This window comes from Nipponia nippon, unplaced genomic scaffold (genome assembly GCF_047370975.1).
Source record: "Nipponia nippon isolate SJK-2023a ecotype South Korea unplaced genomic scaffold, ASM4737097v1 scaffold_10, whole genome shotgun sequence".
NCBI classification, from domain to species: domain Eukaryota; kingdom Metazoa; phylum Chordata; class Aves; order Pelecaniformes; family Threskiornithidae; genus Nipponia; species Nipponia nippon.
Window position 1 is genome coordinate 31,563,538 of NW_028262291.1, and position 17,653 is coordinate 31,581,190.

General features: G+C 39.9%; 1 protein-coding gene across 4 annotated transcripts in view; it reads left to right on the forward strand.

Moving 5' to 3' along the window:
* The window catches only part of DPF3 (double PHD fingers 3), a 200,846-nt gene that overhangs the window by 100,061 nt on the left and 83,132 nt on the right, over window positions 1–17,653 (forward strand). For 3 of the 4 annotated variants that reach the window (XM_087746419.1, XM_087746421.1, XM_087746420.1), the window contains exons 5-7: window positions 3,497–3,592; window positions 4,638–4,676; window positions 8,316–8,394. In XM_087746419.1, the coding sequence (XP_087602545.1) occupies window positions 3,497–3,592; window positions 4,638–4,676; window positions 8,316–8,394 (214 nt within the window). Of the gene's footprint in view, window positions 1–3,496; window positions 3,593–4,637; window positions 4,677–8,315; window positions 8,395–8,718; window positions 8,761–17,653 lie in introns of all 4 variants that reach the window. The other variant, XM_087746422.1, reaches the window with a different exon arrangement.

Consider the following 17,653-nt stretch of genomic DNA (forward strand, 5'->3'; position numbering starts at 1 on the left):
TTCAGGAAGTACACAAGCAAAAGAAACCATTAAAAATATTCTAATGTTAATTATCTCAGTTACTATTAGTGATGCAGGTATGAGAAATAATGCCTCTTTACACACATTATGGCTTGAAATTTATTTGCCAAGATTCCATTTCATCCTTTAGCAATTAAAAGTAGAAACACATGTGTGGATCTATCACAGAAGGAATTCAGCTAATATAAAGCGTTCTTATATAAGGGCATGTCACTTTATAAAGACATCTTAAATCGCTAGGGAAGTGGGCCTCTCCCAGGGGAGCAGCAGCAAATCTTTGGTGATGCTAAAACACCATTGTGCTATGAGTCTCTGTTAGTGATTTTTAGCAGGACGCATTGGCAATGTGTCAAACTTGGTAATTTTGGCTGAGATACAAGATGATGCTTCTATACCTGAAACTAGTAAAAATTTGAGTGGGCAGCCCCATGCTAAATGAAACAGAAGAGCGTGGGCATCAAATCTATATTACTTGGAGCTCAGTCCTACTGGTCTGTTTGCTAGGAATTTCACACATGTCAGGGCAGCAAAATTAGGTCTCCCATGCCCAGTTCCACAGGTAAAGGAGCACCATCAAAGAGGAAGCATCCCATGCTCATGCAGTGGGGAAAAGCTCGGCATGAGGCCTCCTCTGTCTTTCCTTCTTCAGTAGTGTGCCTGGGTCTGTTAAGCTGAGTGCCCTAAAGCTCTGTTTATACCTGCTTCCAAGGTCGCAAGAAGTCATGGTGCAGCATCCTTATGAGATTGACAAGTGCCTTTGCATGTTGCTGTGCGATCCGAGCTCCCAAATTATCCCCAGCAGCAGTCCAAGGAAAGAGACTTCAGAGCCGGTGGAACTGACACAAGTCTGGGCATTGCAGAGCAGGGAGGAGGTGCAAAAATAGACAAAAAGTTTTCAGCTAAACTGCCCTAGCGGTGACCTGTCATCTGGATGCTAGTTTCATCAGAACAGATGCAAAAGGCGTCTCTTGCTGTTGTTTCTTATGCAAGCACAGCTCATCTGGATTCAGTCTATAGAACAATGATCGCCGAAGCCTGTACTAGTAGCCAGCTTTCAGTGTGTACTTCGGCACCTGGCAGCTAGACTGTACCAGATCAAAATCACGATCAGTGCCTTTTATCTGTGTGACAAACAAGAGAATGCAAATCTCTCTTTTGTTCCTTTGCATGCTCTTCTGTGCCATAACTTGAAAGGGCCCAGCCTCAGCGGTGGTGAGAGTGAGCAGGTGGGATAGACGTAGCTGTAATTCCCACCTCAGTCCCAGCCACTTACAACCCTCTCAAACTCACAGTATCTGTCAGGAGAAGAAGACTTGGTGCTTAGCTGCACTGAATTACATTGGGCTGGGAAACTTTTAGAAAGACAGAATAGGAAAAGAAAATTTACTTTGCTAAAAAGGGTAAGGGTTGCCCCTGCTAAATAGATGCAGTCATTGGGACCTGCTGTACAGTTGGTATTTAACAGGGTTGAGGATTTTGCCCTACAGTAAATTGGTATTGAATGTGTGTCTCCATCATTTGGAGGAAAAGGCTTAGAATAGCCTTCTCACCATGCATCAGAAAGGCTATACCCCTTCTATCAAGAATTAAAGTCATTACCCTGGCAGTGTCACCATATTCACACTTGGTTACTTATTATCTCTTTCCTAAATTGATGCTGCAATTTTAAACAAAGAAAGTGGTTTGTAATATTTCTCTTAACTGCTCTTGTGTAGTATTGTTGTAAACTACCTCCTTCCCCTCCCACATACAATACGGTTGCAGCCTTCTCTTTTTTTGGAGATACTTTAAGATATGAAACAATGTGAAAATATAAACTCATATCAGTAAGTTTGCTTATTTTCTTACATACCACTAGTCTCCTCATGTGCAACATTTTCCAAGTGCTTCAGTTTCCTAAGATGATGTCAATTAATGTATGCAATTGCATGAATTTTGAAGGAACATTTTATGTTTGTAGAACTGGAACTTGCTTAACTTCTACACCCTCTAGTATTTAGTACTCTAGTATTATGTGAAATTGTATTTCATGATGGCCTGACCTCATTAATAGCCTCCTGAGATTTTAAAATAAAAGGAGCAAAAACCAGATGAGGACTTGATCCTCTACCATGTTCTAAAAGTTATTTGTACTTTTTAAAAGGGACACTGTCCAATATTAGTCTTAAAAATTTAGCTGATAAAATAGGAATAAACTTGTATAGTTGGTCTTCCAAATACAGACTTTTTTAAAAGTGAAATTTCTGTTGTATTCTTTCGCGCAAATTCAGAATTTGGTGCTTGAGGTATGTAGGAAGGAGAGAAAGAAAGTGTGATTTGCTCCTGTTCTCTCTCTGCTGGCTCTCAAATAGCTGTTAACTAGAAATTATAGGGAAGGGACAAATACGGTAAGACTGAAAAACCTCTCCCCATCAATTTGAAGTCACTGATTTGAATCTGCATCATTGCTGCATGTTGTAATTTAAATGAATGGTGGCATGGCAAAGATAAGTTAGTGATTCCAGATTAGTCCCTTACGAAATGGCACCGCACCAAGAATGGCAGGGGTGGCTGGGGCCCATTTCTGTATTTTCAGCAGACATACCAAGGGTTGAGGGGATTTCAGTGGGACTTCTTTCCACATTAGTGTTGTGATGGTTTTGTCTTGCCTTTGTCTGTGAGATGTCCGACTTGTGCATGTTTTCAGGGTGGCCAGACTGTGTTTGATTCTATAGAGGTTACATTTCAAAAGATGAAGATAAAAAGGTTTGAAATTCCCTGGCCTGAGCATCTCACAGTTATGTGAGATAATGAATTATTGTTCCTATTAAATAATTAATTGAAGAAACTATTGCTATTGTTCCTATTAACTTCAGTGAGACCTGTACTTCCTCAGCATTGTCATGCAGCAAGACCCCTGCTTCCAGATTACAGAGTTGTACCTGTGGTGTAAGCCCTGAAAGATGTTACTTTCTAGATCCACTAAACATGCTGGAATATATGGGGGAATTTTCTCTATTTTCACTAAACAAAGAAAATTCTGAGCTGCCAAGGAGAAAAACACTGATTTTTGTCTTCTTAAAGTGCATTCTCAACATCAGAGGAAAACAAAACAATTTAAGGTGCAAGAAACCAAAATAAAAAAATCATGCAAACAATTTCCCAGACAGGACCTGCAGTTATGCATACTAATACTTGTGTTGTCTTGGGATATCAGTGCTCAGTGATGCCACTGTTATTTCTTAGGAACCTTTTTTTCATAGTTGACTGATATCAGTGGTATTTTTTAATAAGAACTCCCTGGAGAACCAAGGGTGGAAGGGAAAGCAAATTTTGCTTCAGCAGAAAGAAGTAGGGGTTCTGGGATCTGATTTGGCATTATATCATTAATCAACTGTAATTTAATAACCTGCAGTCTCTGTGGTAAAGAGCAGCAGTTGGTTTTATGTGTCATCTTCTTTTCTTCTAACCATTCCTGTTTATTGTTCAACCACAGAGGGTTTTAGAAAATGATGAAAATGCAGATGAAGTGAATGAGGAAGAGGATTTGGAAGAAGATATTCCAAAAAGAAAGAACAGGCCTAGAGGACGGGTAGGTGGAGACTTTACTGGAATGGAAAGGAAGGCAGCAAACCTCTGCTTTCTAGTGTATATTTGTCATGTGTATTGTATATGCAAAGTGTATATCCATGGATATATGATAGTGAAAATACTGTAGGTAATTTTCTGTCATATGGTTGAAGATTTTTTTGTATTTTTTCAGTTAATTTTTGTGAACTACCAACAAAAAAAAACTATTTTGAGAGTAAAAAGTTGGGGTAAATTTATTACAGTGTTGTATTTACAATTGTAATGTAAACTGTAATAATTATGACATCCTGCTATTACAATGCTCTTACTTTAAAACAACATTTACTAATTACAGAAAAGAACAAATTCAGTCATGACAGCCAAAAAAAATATTAATAAAAGTAACTTGAACTGTGTTAATAAGTTTTTCAGCTTTCTCCAAGGTAGCACTTTGTGGCTGATACTGGCCCTCTTGAGCCAATGGCAAATCTTCCATTTGCTTAAAATGGGCAATATTTTAGCCTTAGGGGAGTCTGTGTCCCTTCTCTTACCTAAGATGTCTTTTCACAATTTCAGCAGGGCACCGGTTAAGTAATGAGGCCAACATTTTAAAACTTAGAATCCACATTTTCAATTGTGGCCCCTTAAGCTAGGCATCTATTATAAATGTGAACACAATTCTCAGAAGTTTTGAGCATTTTCATCTTTCTTTGGCTCCAGCGGATGCTGCAGGGGCACAGGAGCTCTACAAGTACCTTTTGATGTGTTTGTAGGAGTCAAGCAAGAAGGGCCACATTTTAGGCCAAATGAGCAGGATATAATAGCTTTTGAATAAGAGAGAGACATGAAACCACATTGAATACTTGCAATGTACTTATGCATCAGACCCTCTCTTTTGGTTTCTTCTGTTGTTGTGTTGTTTCAGTTTTCTGCTCCTCTTTATTTTGGAGCTTAAGTCCTTTAATATAAGATCAAAGCACTTTAATAATTGGATAAGTATATATTTCACCTTCCTTATTCTCAAAATCACCTGAACCAGTTTCTTTCTTTCTTTCTTTCTTTCTTAGCCAAAGACCCCCACCTGGAAAAAAATTTTCCAGAAAAATGTAAGTTTCAGAAAATTTGTATGAACCAGTAACCAAAACCAGGAGTTAGAATCGATACATGCACACAAGCTTGACTGTAGCGATCAACTAATATCCCCGGCTAACAACTCTTTCCTAATAAGTTGCTCTCACATAAATTGCGCATGCTGGTTAGGGTGAGTGAAAGGGAGTGAATAGCTAAAAGCAATATACTGCTCAAGAGAAGGGAGTTTGCTGTGTTCATATATCCCAGGCCTACACAAACAAAGTCCCGAAGTTACTGTTATGTGCAAATTTTTACTCCCCTGTTCAGGAAAGTGTTTCAGAATAACTCTACAACTTTTTCTCTGCTCCTGTAGGGAAAGGAGTTGGAGGGTAATAGATGTCCCATTCATTTTGAAGCATAAATTTACGTCTTATTTTCTGCCCTAGAACTGGCCCCCTATTAAGTATAGGAGCAGCAGGATCTCTTGCCTTTTTCTTGCAACTAAGTCCTACTCTGCTAGTGCCCTGGCTTCATTCAGTGCAAAAAAGAGAAGTCTGAAGAATGCCAAATACTTTGAGCAATTTTCCTTTTTATTTGATGGCATCAATAACCAAAGCAAAATGTGGTATAAATTAGGATTTCAAAATTAGGGCCAGATTCCCTAGCTGTTGAAAACTGGTAAGCCTGAATTGCAGCCTGAATTGCGTCTGGTCACAAGTGTTTTGCCAGTCTTCAAGGAGCCCTTTTCTAATGTGAGCCTGACCCACCGTAGGGAATCGGGACCCAGGATTTGAAATTAGGGGACATGAAACCTGGGCAGCACTTTGTTTCTGGGAAGGAGTTGGTTAGGTTATTTTTAGAGGGCAGAAGAGGGGAAGGACACGCATAGGAAACTAGATCCTGCAGAGTGTGGCCTTTGGGGATTCAGAGAAGGAGTGAGAAGGGCTGACAGCATCGATGCAGGATTAATGCGATGGAATTACTGCTCTGGACTTTCCAAATTGCACATGCCCCTTCCTTTCCCTATAGCATGATTTTATTTTTAATCCTGGACTCTCCATCTGTCCCTCTGGCTGCTCTCTCTGGCTGCTTCAGGGCTGTTTTAAGGCTGCTGTGCCATGACTTCCAGGCCTCACACGTCAAGTCTTGTAGTCTTTGCTGCATCCCGTCAGGAGAATGAAGGCAGTCATGGGTGACTGAATTCAACAGACTGGAGTGCCGACGGCCAGCACGTGGCACTCAGCTTAGTGCCTCTGGGGCAGCTGCTCGGTCTACTACCCCCTGAAGGCTAGCCCTGAAATAGTGGGAGCATTAGGAAGGGCACTGAGGGCCGAAGAGATGGATTTACAGAAGGAGCTTTTTAGTATCTTTGCTGGACAGGGACAATGTGGTAGGAGCTGGGAAGGATAGTTTGCTAGGGGATACGAGAGGAATGCAGCTGCACCTGTACAGATTCTCTGCTTGTCAGCTGAATATCCCATGGGACAATTTCAAAGGCGCTAAAGACATTCAGGAACCCAAGTCCCATTGAAAGTCATTGACTTGAAAAATCTCCCTCTGTGTGTTCAGTGCATGAAAAAGTACATCTGACGTGCGGTCATGACATGAATGCTGTACCCTTGCGTTTCTGTAGAGAACGGTTTGAAGGGAAACAGCTGGCTGTAAGACTAGCGAAACTCTGAGCAACAGACCTTAAATTACCATCCTATTCTGAAAGGTGCCTATGTAAAAATAGTACCTTCTTACTCAACAGATCCGTTTTCAGTGTGTAAACAGAGTCAGACCTACTGACTGGTGACAGAAATAAGACTTTACAGCTTTTTCACAGCCCTGAAAAGCCAATGCAGCTGGTAGGATAGGGAAATTGGATCCTAATCCAGGTATCAGCAGAAATATTTATTAAGGGCCAATCTCTTGTCTCTGTGAAGACTCTCTGATGAGCCGAGGGTGGCATAGGAGCTGCCATGGACCGAAATTCAGCTTGCGGCACATTTTGCAGTAGCGAGGGAAGAAAGGAACTAGCCTGGGATTGATTTCATAGCCCAGAGGGTGTTTACAGAGCTGGCAGTCAGAGAGAAAATATTGCAGACTAGTAAGATGATTTTATGTGATATGGTCAGTAAAGTAGCTTCCCCCAAACAATTATTGCTGGGGCCTTTTCCAGGGAGAAACTGCTTTTCAGTTCACCCTTACAAATCTCACTCGGCACGTGTATGCTGATCTGCACACAGGTCTTTGCAGAAGGCAGAGCTATACTTGTTACACCTAATAGTGTTTACCCCATCCAGACAGCTGCAAATCCATGTCTTTCCTTCAGGACTGTGTTAAGAGTTAGACCTGAGCAATCCCAGGGAAATAATGTGTGAAGTTTTTATAAATCCCCGTTTTGACAGACTGTGGCAGGCCAGTAAAACCGTTCCTTATTCTTTCTCTTTAGATGTCCGATGGAATGCAGCTCACATAGTGCTAGTTCAGCGCCAAATCCATAGAAGAGGGACAGAGCTCATATGACCCCTTTGTGTCTGGGGCACTAATATTCTCAGAATTTCTACATCTTCTCCAGCTTTACTTGATGAAGCTCTGTCCCTTTCTTATTTTCACATGCAAAAGCTTGAAGGATTTGAGTCAGGCGGCCTTGTCCAGGGTAGAGAAACATCAACAGTTTATTAAGAGGAGCAGCAGAAACAGTTTTGTTGCTTTTACCCAGAAACAGAGTAGCTGGCAGAATTAATAAAGGACTATCTAGGCATCCACCTGCAGATTATGTCCTCAAATAAAGATCAAGTCTAAAATTATTGTCATCTACAGACTGTACATTAGTGAACATGAAAGAATTGAAGGCCTTGGCTCAGTTCCCAGTTCCACATCACAGCCTCCACCATTGGACAGATATCAACTGTCCCCTTGTTGGCATCTCAGCTGAGAAGGGTCAAGACCAAGTATCTTTGATGCTGAATTCCACTCTTACCCCTGGAGCTCAGGACAGAGCAGTCTGTGCTGTGGAGAAACAGAGCTTTTCAGTTCCCAGGGCTGCCCACTTGGTATGTTGTAGGAACACAGAACTGCAGAGAGACCTTTCTGGGTAATTCCTGTTCTCTGTTATTGCAGGTAGCCATGTTACCTAATCTTTTCCCCTAACTGACCAAAGCTCCATTTAATAATTAGCCATGGTATCTTTGTCCCAGAAGGCCATTTCAAAACATTGCTTTTCAGCTAGAAAACAAAACAAAACAAAAAACTCCCCTTTGAAAATATTAAAGGAAATAATTTTACCTCTGTTTTATTTGGGGCCTGTTTTCTGGCTGATTTAATGGTTATATTTATCCTCTAACACCTGTTCATCTATTCATTCATTCATATTCAGTTGAGCAAGGTATTTGAACATCTTCAGAAATGAATGTGTGATGATACTCGACTGAATATGTGCTGGCAGTGACCTACTGCTATGGATGAACAGTTTGGGTTATCTGTGGAGGGGTTCTCCACTGCATTACAAGGTCCATTAACATAGTGCATATCTTAGGAGATGAAAGGTCAAGCCCACCCTTGACAAACCTGTATGGAAGCTGAGGATTTGTTTAGTTTATATCGCACATTTTTCATAGGAGGGTGAGGGGCACAAGGAGACATGAGGGGGCGATGGAATAACGTTAACATTCCTCTTGTCCTTGCAGGCTCGGGGATCTGGAGGTGGCAGGAGACGGAATGATGCTGCCTCCCAGGATGATCATGACAAACCCTATGTTTGTGACAGTAAGTAACACCCAGACAGCTGATTCTGCTTCCAGCCTGGTCCTACCAGCTCGGTGCACTCAGGGCTTCATCTTTTCCCTTCCAGCAAAATATTCTGCTGCTCTCTGACTTGCATGTTTGCCACCTGCTGCTGCTGCTGCTGCTCTTGGTGTTTTTGCATGAAGGAAATAAAATTAAGTCCTCGGCAAGACTCCACTTCCCTTTGCCCTATAAGAAATCATCTCTTATATTTTCTTTCTCTTTCTCCTCTTTTTCTGGCTTCTCTGCCTTTTGCCTTCCTTTCCCCCATGTAAGATTCACACGCTATTTCTTTCTCTGTTTCAGATAGTTACAAACAAAAGCATAACTCAAAAATCTCCGACAAAGGTACTTCACCCTTGTTGTATCTCCTCATATATTTGGTGATTCTCTTTCCTTCAGTCCTTTTAAAATCTCACTGGGCTAAATTTTGAAGGTCTTATTCTCATTCCTCACTCAGAAAGTACTCTTGTGGCATCATCAGGAGTTTAGCCCTCCTAAGAAACAAACACAACTGCAATGCTTGGTTTTGATACATATTCCCTTTGAATATCGCCATGCTGTTTGACATCTTGTAGTGGGACTGCAGGTGAAGTAAGTCATTGCCCCAACTGAAAAATTATACCGGAGCCCAATGCCCAAACTGAAGAAGGATACCAGAGTCCTAGTATGAGGAAGGAGTCCAATATTTGATACACAATGTATTTTTTTTTATGGTCTAGTCCTTGGTGCTTTCCTTCTTCTTTTGATATTCTTTTTTGCTTCACGGTGTCATTTCTGTGAAGGGCACTTATCTTACCCACATTCTGTTGAGGTCTCCTGTCTTAAGGCTTACTGTAGAGTGTACATGCAATAATAATTTGTGCTACTGGGTGCCTTCTATCCTGTAAGACAATAACCTAACAAAAGTTAATAGAAGTAGAATAGCCGGAGGCCTTCACTTCTGTGATCCAAAAATGTTTGGTGGTTTTGAGGACAATTAGAATCCCCCTTTCTCCACTATTTATCTGTCTTGCAACATTACTGACCTTAAAAGACCAACTGTTACTATGTCAGTCTATGGGGGTATTTCCTGCTTAGTTTTAAAAACATGAAGAAATAAGGAGCATGCACGGTAAACAAGAACTATATTCTATGTGACCAAATCATATTCTTTTACGGTGAGACAAGGTGACCCTGCACAGTGCAGTGATGGACATGTTGGGTATTTTGCTTTGGCGAGGTGGATATTCTAAGGGCAATGAGTAGAAATGGAAAGACTTGCACATGAATGGGAGTGTCTGAACACATGATCAAGGAGGAAGAGCTCTTTAGGATATGAAGAGTCGGGAGATTTCTGCTGTGGTTAAATAGCTGTCCTTGTGTGTTGGAAGAACTAAAATGTGTCTTCTAAGACTTCTCTTGGAGCCCAGTATGTATCTTGCTGAAATCCACAGCTTTCCTCTGCTGGTATATGCACAACTGTCTTTACCTCTTTCCTGGAACATCCTTCTAAATCCAAGGACACTTGTCAGTGGTAGTTATTTTGAACATAATGACTCTTTATCGTCTGGTCTTGCTTTGCTTTTGGACCTTACAGAGAACTCACAACATGTATAGTAGCAATTTGCACAGAGTAGATAATACTTCTAAGATGTCAAAGCAGGCAGCAGAAAGTTGGGCTGAAGTCAAGGCTCTGGTACATTGTTGTACTCATGGAATTTTGCCTTGGCTTACATTTTGGAGCATAAATTTCCTCTTTGGTTTTGGAAATACAACTATTTCATTTGGCTGATACCTTTCATTTTTAGGAAACTTATAGTTAGAGGTGAGTCATAAGGAGTTTTGGAATCCAGACTTTACACAGTGACTCCTCCTTTTCCATTGTAGATAGCTGAGAAAAGGGTTATGTGGTAGTAGAACTCTTTTACCTGACTGTGGAGCAGAAGGAAAGAACTGTCCCAATTGTAATGCCATCATCCTGAAGTAATATCCTGCCCCTGTTAACTTCCTGTAGAAATATTACATACAATTCATTGTGAATAACTGGCTTAAGTTTAGGCCTCTTTCCTGCTTGGGTGGATTTCTTGAATCAATTCTTTCTTTGAAATTATTTGCTAAATATTTTTATAGATGAATCTCAATCTAATTGTGGTAGGTTAGAAATTGGTTTGCAGTACTCCATGTGCAGATGTTTTGGGCAGATAGTTTTGTTTTACATGGAAGGTCAAAAATACATGGCAGGTCAAAAATAGTGAATCTGTTTCCTGTTTGGGAAAACATGATTCCCATGATCACATTATTGGTATAAATAATTACCTTAATGGGTTGACACTTTACTTTTTCTGTATATTATTTAATTTACCCCCAGGTTGCTTTTTCTGCAAGTGTTCTGATATTTGAATTTGGAAAGTCTGATATTTGAGTTTGGAAAGTGACCACAAAAAAGAAAGCATAAGCATATCTAAACCAAATTAATTTTCTTATTTAACTGCACGGGCACAAAATATGATTTGTGGTAAAGAACTACTCTGCTCTTTTTTCATAGTCACACATTCATATTTATGGTAAACAAGAATATATCACCAGGTTTCATCAGCAATAAAAAGGTTAAGGGAAAAAACTAGTCTGTATGTCAGTGAAGATGATGCAAGAGCGGTACCCAGATGACACTGCCTCTTGTGTTGGAAGATGGCAATGTTATTTCTGAAAAGGCCTGCCTTTTTGGGAAGAGGCATTCAGCATTCAGCTATACACCAATATTAAACCTGGTCCCAATATTAAAACTGACCGGAAATATGGAATTTCTATATGGAGGAAGGTTTTCAAAGATCAAAATGTTTTGTTATCCTGTGTTTTTAAGAAAAGGTGGTTGGTTGCTTGTTTTGTGGAACGAAATATTCTGAAATACTTCAGTTGATTTTATCGATTTTATTTATTCTACTATATCAGAAGTTCAGAATAAAATTTTTGACCATCCAAAGCGTCGACAAAATTGCTAACGTAATCATGAAATGCCTCATTTCATCAAATCAGCAAGTGGAAAACTAGTTGGTCAGATTTTCAACCAGTTGCATTGGGTAGTGTTGTGCCTTGAGCTCCCTTGGGATAAACGCTGGGATAATGAAAGTGGCAGGGCAGCCTGGTGTGAGATGGGTATAGGCTGGAAATGGTAACATACCTGAATGGGTCAGCTGCTGTATGAGATCAGACCCAAACATAGCTTGAATACCTGGTTAGGAGATAGAGCAGGTGCCTCAAAGGATAGTGAAAAGCAAGGCTTGAGGAGCAAAGCAAAGCCTCTGATGTCAAGCAAGAGAAGTGGAAAATACACTACCACAGCTGTCCACGATAAACTGGGCTTGTGATTTTTAAAGGAGGGACAGAGTGAACAAATGTATGAATACCTACGTATGTAATAAAAATTGATGTCAAATGATGTTGTTGTCAAATGATCAGCTGGGCAATCATCAGTTCTACCACAGCAGCCATCTTAAAAATTGTTCTACTATATTCATGTTGCTTATTATATGTTATTTACTATTAAAAGAAAAGAACTTCTCTGAAGTTTTAACTGTAAACTTGTGTTCTGGTTTAAAAGTTGCAATCAGTTGTAGCACCTGAGCTTCATGACTCCGAGATGTCTACTTCCTTTAGCCAGAGCGGTTAGTTTGTGCTGACTCTCTGCAAGTTATTAACTTTCCTGTTGTCCATCCTCATTTCTCTGCTTTCATTCTTCTCATGTTACCACGGAGACTTACCTACATACCTACTTCCAACTTTGTTTTCTGTCCCTCGATCTATGGAAGATTTCCCTTGACCATCTCTGAGAGAAGTTGTTTCTTTCTTTTCCTTTTACCAGTATGTCCTTGTCTCCTTTTAGTTTTATTCCTGTATAAACTGCTATTTTAGCATAACAACTTATGTTGGTATTGTATCCTTTATTCACAGTCCCTCTGAGGCTGAGACATGCATTCAGATCCACTCCTTGTGCAAAATGAGAATTGACTGAAACCTTCCTATGATCTCTGCTGGATCAGTGACTAATGCAACCTTGCACGTACCCAGAGACACTGATCCTATAGTGTTTTGTAGAAGCTGATTCTTTTGTAAAAAACTTCATTTTCAGGTTTCTCTAGTTATTTAACCTGAATTTTCTCTGCTGGAGTCTAAGACCAGCAGTTCTTGCTCTGTTCTTAGTGGATAACAATGTCTTCTTTCTATGGCTGTAAACAGTTACTGGGGCTTCTTTCAGCTGTGTTTTCTTCCGCTCTTTTACTAAGCTTGTTTCTTTTCTCTGATGAATCTGCAAAAGTTCTTATTTAAGTAGCAGTGGCCGGAACTAAGTAGAAGGTGCTGTTCTGAGGATAGAAGCAGTTCAGAAGACAAATGGTTGATACATTTACATGTATCTTACATTTACTTATAGTATTTGGATTTATGCACCTCGCTCAGTTATGTATCTATGACAGGTACAGAGATGGCTGACCTAATAGGTTGCTTAGTAAACCCTTTTTCAATGCAATACGCTCCTCTCCAGTGCTGTGTCATGTTTCAGTGGCAAAGGAGTTTCGATCCTTGTCCACCATGTGAGTTCATATTTAATATACCATTTGCTATAGCTTCTTGTTCCTTCCGTGTTCAACCTGTTTCTACTCAGGCAGATTATCTATCATCTTCAGTTTCCTCATTATACTGCTTTGTCCTGTTTATATTGTGCTTTAGCTATACTAGGTGTCATATTAATATTTACTAATTAAGTTACTGTTTGAAAGAATTCTTTGATTAAAGAAGCTCATATGATATATTTTTATCATTATTCCAATATTTTCACCAACAATCAGTTCTCTGCATGTTTGATTCTTGCACTCTCTATTCCACCCTCCAAATTAATGATAAAAACAGAGGCAAGCATTGGGCCCAAAAGAGACTCAGGTGCTTTAAGATGCAGAAAGGTGCCTTGTGAAGTTTTCAAAAAAATTTGGCTCCTAGTTCTTACTGATTTGAACTGGAGGTAGGCTCCTAAACTGCTTTGCCTGAATATCCCACTAAGTGCCTATCTACTTGTATTGTGCCTACAGATCGTATAAGGCTTGGTCTCTAAGTGGACACTTTGAACTTGACTTTGAACTACTAATAATTATTCAGAAAGTGGTTTTGTTTTTAAAAATGCTTGAACCTGCATCCAAATCACTATAGCTTGAAACATCCTCCTGCTTTTTCTGTAAGTTCGTCATCCAATGGGGCATTGAAATTTCATTATTTTGACGTTAATTTTTTTCTTCCCCACTCCCTTTCTCCACTAAACGCATTGTAGGTTCTGCCAACAAAAGGCTGGAGTCTTCAGGTAGTTTAAGTGATTTAAGATGAAGAGATTCCACTGAGTTTCAATGGATACTGAGTATCTCTCTCTTTTAGTTTCCTTAGAAAATCCCAGTTAAAAGTTGTATTTTTCTAGCATGACTTGCCAAATGCAATTCCTTGAGGCCTGTTCTTTAGGAACTATTTTATTGTATATGTTCACAAAGTGACGACTCTAGTAATTACCTTGCTAACTTCATCTGCCTTCTTTCTCATCTCCCTGAAATAGACCTGATCCTGTCATACTCGTTTTAACAAACATCTCATTGATTCTCTGAATGGTTTGCTGGAATCCAAAAGGCCTACAAGATAAATCATGATTTAGCTTGATTTTTACCAGTTCTCTGAGATTTAATCTGTTGTCTTAATTCTTACAGATATTATGAATGAGCCCAACACTACTAACTGATGCTTCTTAGGACAGGCCTTTGGTTAAATATCACAATGACAAGCTGATTTGAAAATGCTTTGATTATAGTATTATGATTTTACATGCTCCTCATAAATCTCCATCATGACTTCAGCTTCCCTTTAAACTATTAGCAGTTTAAGCCCTAAATCATCTCCTGGTATTATCCTTTCTAGTGAATCCCTAAGTAGTTAATAAGCAATAAGATCTAGAATAAGATGATTGTTCAGATGAACCTAACAAACAAGTGTCCCACCATAGCTGCTGTACTTGGCATTATTGGTAGAAAAGCCAAGATTAAAGAGGCAAGGACACTTTTTTTTTTTTTTTTTTTTAATATTGAATAACACAGGTCTGGAGTAGAGCGCATGGTAAGAGGGGAACAGAGTTGACTCTGATAGTTGAACGTTTTCTACTCATATACGCTACCTGTTTTCTCCTTTGCCTCTGCTAGCCATTCATTTATTGAATCGTGGGCATCTATATTGTTGACCTGTGCATGTTTTGCGCTGGAGTTCAACGTTCCTGTGATCTTAATACAGCAAATAGATTCTGGGACTTGTCCTCTGGGGGCACTGAAACAGGGACTGTTTACTACCAACAGAACCCCCGCTATGAAATGGGTTACTAAATAGCTTCTCTAATACTAGAACTGTATAGCATGACAGGACTGATCAAAGAGGGACAAACATAATGCCTTTCCATCAGTGGAGGTCAAAATACACTGTTAGCATTTGAGATGTCTAGATGTGCCAGAGTGTAGACATAACTGTAACCGGGGGGATTATATTACCAAACCAGTGTAAAACAAGGAATGTTTTTTTTGGAGTGGAGTGAGTGGTAGGACAGGAAGATAACTTTGAGCAATGACTGCCTGCCAGCAGTTAACTTAAGATTTAGCATTTGACACAGCCCAGCTGAGAAGCAAGAACAGGAGGCAAAGGAGAAAAGCAAAGAAAGACAATGAGGGGGGCAAGATTCAGTGACATAAAAAAAAAAAAAGCGTGTACTCCCCCAATTTCCTGTTTCCACTAAAAACATGGATTGTTTCCTTCTGTCTCATACTGGTGACAGATTGTGCAAAATGTATGTGGAGAGCTGGCTGGAACATAGCTCACAGCCTGCCAAGGACCAAATGTGTAACAATTTCAGAATGACAGCAACACAGCCATTAAATATTTGATGAGGAAGTCTTTTAAGTCATAGATTTCAAATCCCGTTTTAAAGCAGGGGAAGTATTTTATATTAATTTTACTCATTGCGAAACGTAAACCGAGTGAGAATTTGCTTATCCAAAGAGCTGCAGGCTGTTACAGGCCAGAACTTAGAACAGAGCTCTCTTTTATGAAACACTTAATACTTGTGATTAAACTGTCTGCAAATTAGGTTTTCCCCCCATAACGTAGTTGTGTAACATCTTCATTTCAGTCTTCAAACTGGAAGGAAAGTAAGGTTCATCATAGGAGAGTGTCTGGTGGCCTAATAAAATCTCCCTCTCTTCCCCATTTGTGGGGTTTGATCTGCAGTGCTGTATTACTGCTTACTTACCCAGCTTGTTCCTAAGACAGCATTCACATCAGGTTATAGCAAAATACATCCTTTGAATGCAGGAGGAATTGGAGTGGGTTACGTTCTACAAACTCCTGCTGTTTTCATTGGGCTTGGCTACCTAATTAAAGATCAAGTCAACTTCCCAGTGTTGAGATTCAGGATGAAATCTACCACATGCAAGGATGATGAGCCTATCCAGCAAGGAAAATTAAAGATAAAAAAAGTCAAAGCTGAAAGAAAGGCAAGGCCACCTGGCAAAGTTTATGAAAGGCACACTCTCACTTGCTATGTGTGAGCTGCATAGTGTTAAGAACGTAATCACCAGCGTACATTTCAGGCTGGGGGAACCAGTTCTCGTTATGCTTTTGTCAGCTTGGAGAATGAGAAAGATGTGGTGTGAGCACTGGTCTGGATGCTGGAACCCATGAATTCCAGCGCCGGTAATGACAAAAGATTGCTCTGTGGGCAAGTCACTTAACCCTTCTGTGGCTCTCTTTTTTTCAGAAGTGAAATAAGAATAGTATTTCCCGCTCAGGAATGTGGAGGAAGATTAATTAATGTTTGAAAAGCCAGTCTTGCAGTGGGAAGAGTTATATAAGAGCTAAGTGTTTATTAATGATCGCCCTTTTATAGAAACTACTTCTTAGCGCAGTGATATGGTAGATTAATAAAATGTGCTCTATCTGAAAAATAAGAGATGAAGGTGAATTCAGGAAGATTCAATCTGTTGGAGAAACCATGAAGTTCTGACTTACCTTTTATTCTAGCAAAATCTCACTAGAAGGCAATGGTTCTTTTGCCTGACTAATATCATGATACCCTTTTTTTCCCCTGCAAAAGTCTAATTTGCTTGGGGAATAGGAAATCTCTGCAGTTTCAACTCATGGCATCACTTTGCACTTTTTCCATGACAGGATATGAATTTGAAAGGTGGAAAAGTCTAGACACCAAGAAAAAAAGCTGCTGGAAGCCACGTATCTTTGGTCCTACAAAGTATCTGCTGGGACTGTGTACACAGAGCTCCTTTGCCTCAGCTCTGGTTATAAAGCCCTCCAAATTCCTTTTTAGCCAGGCATGTCTCAGCTTGCTGCCACCCTTGAAGGCCATCTGAAAGGGTTTTGGCAGTGGGAGGGGCTCAGCTGCAGAATTACTACTGCCTCAGCTTATATTGATACTTGCTGTTTTTTTCCTGGTGAGCTGATACTTTTTTGCTGGAGAAGGGCAAGTCTGCAGACCCATCCGATTTCCTCTGCCATCCTAAACTCCGCAGCTAAAATCCCTGCAGGATCCTGTAGGGAATGGAGGCAAGGCCACAGCCTTGGGATGTCCTGCAGGGAATGCAAGTTTCCTTTTGCGCGTTGAGGGAGAAAGACGCATGAGAGCTATATTCAAGGACATGGTGCTTTTGTAAGGTAGCAGCTGTAGAGCTAGAATTGTGGGTATGTTTTCAGGTAGACCTGAATGAAATAAAGTCTGGCAGAATTTTTTGAAATATTTTTGTTTTGAAATTTAAAACTCCCTCAAATAGGTAAATGGGACTGGGTTTTAGAGCTTATCTGATTTTCCAGCTAGGTTAGCAGTAATGCAGGATCAAGCTATATAAGAGCAAGATATAGTTGGATAGTAAATATCACACAGCTATTAACTCCAAGTGCCTCCTCCTTTGTCAGTACAGCGCTGATGAACTGACAGTGCTCTGAAAATAATTTAAGTAGACAGAAGTTTTTGAGCAGTATCAGTAACTCATAGCAGAAGAATTATTTTTTAACTTTCATCTTCAAACACACACAAGTTAAGGGTGATAGAGTCGGATACTTAGTATGATACTCAAATAATCTGCTAGAAATGTAAATCTCTCTCTCCGTTCTAAGAAATGTGGTAACATTTGTGTAATTAGAAGGGATTATCTTTCTGAAATAATTTAAATAGTGAGCATTTTGT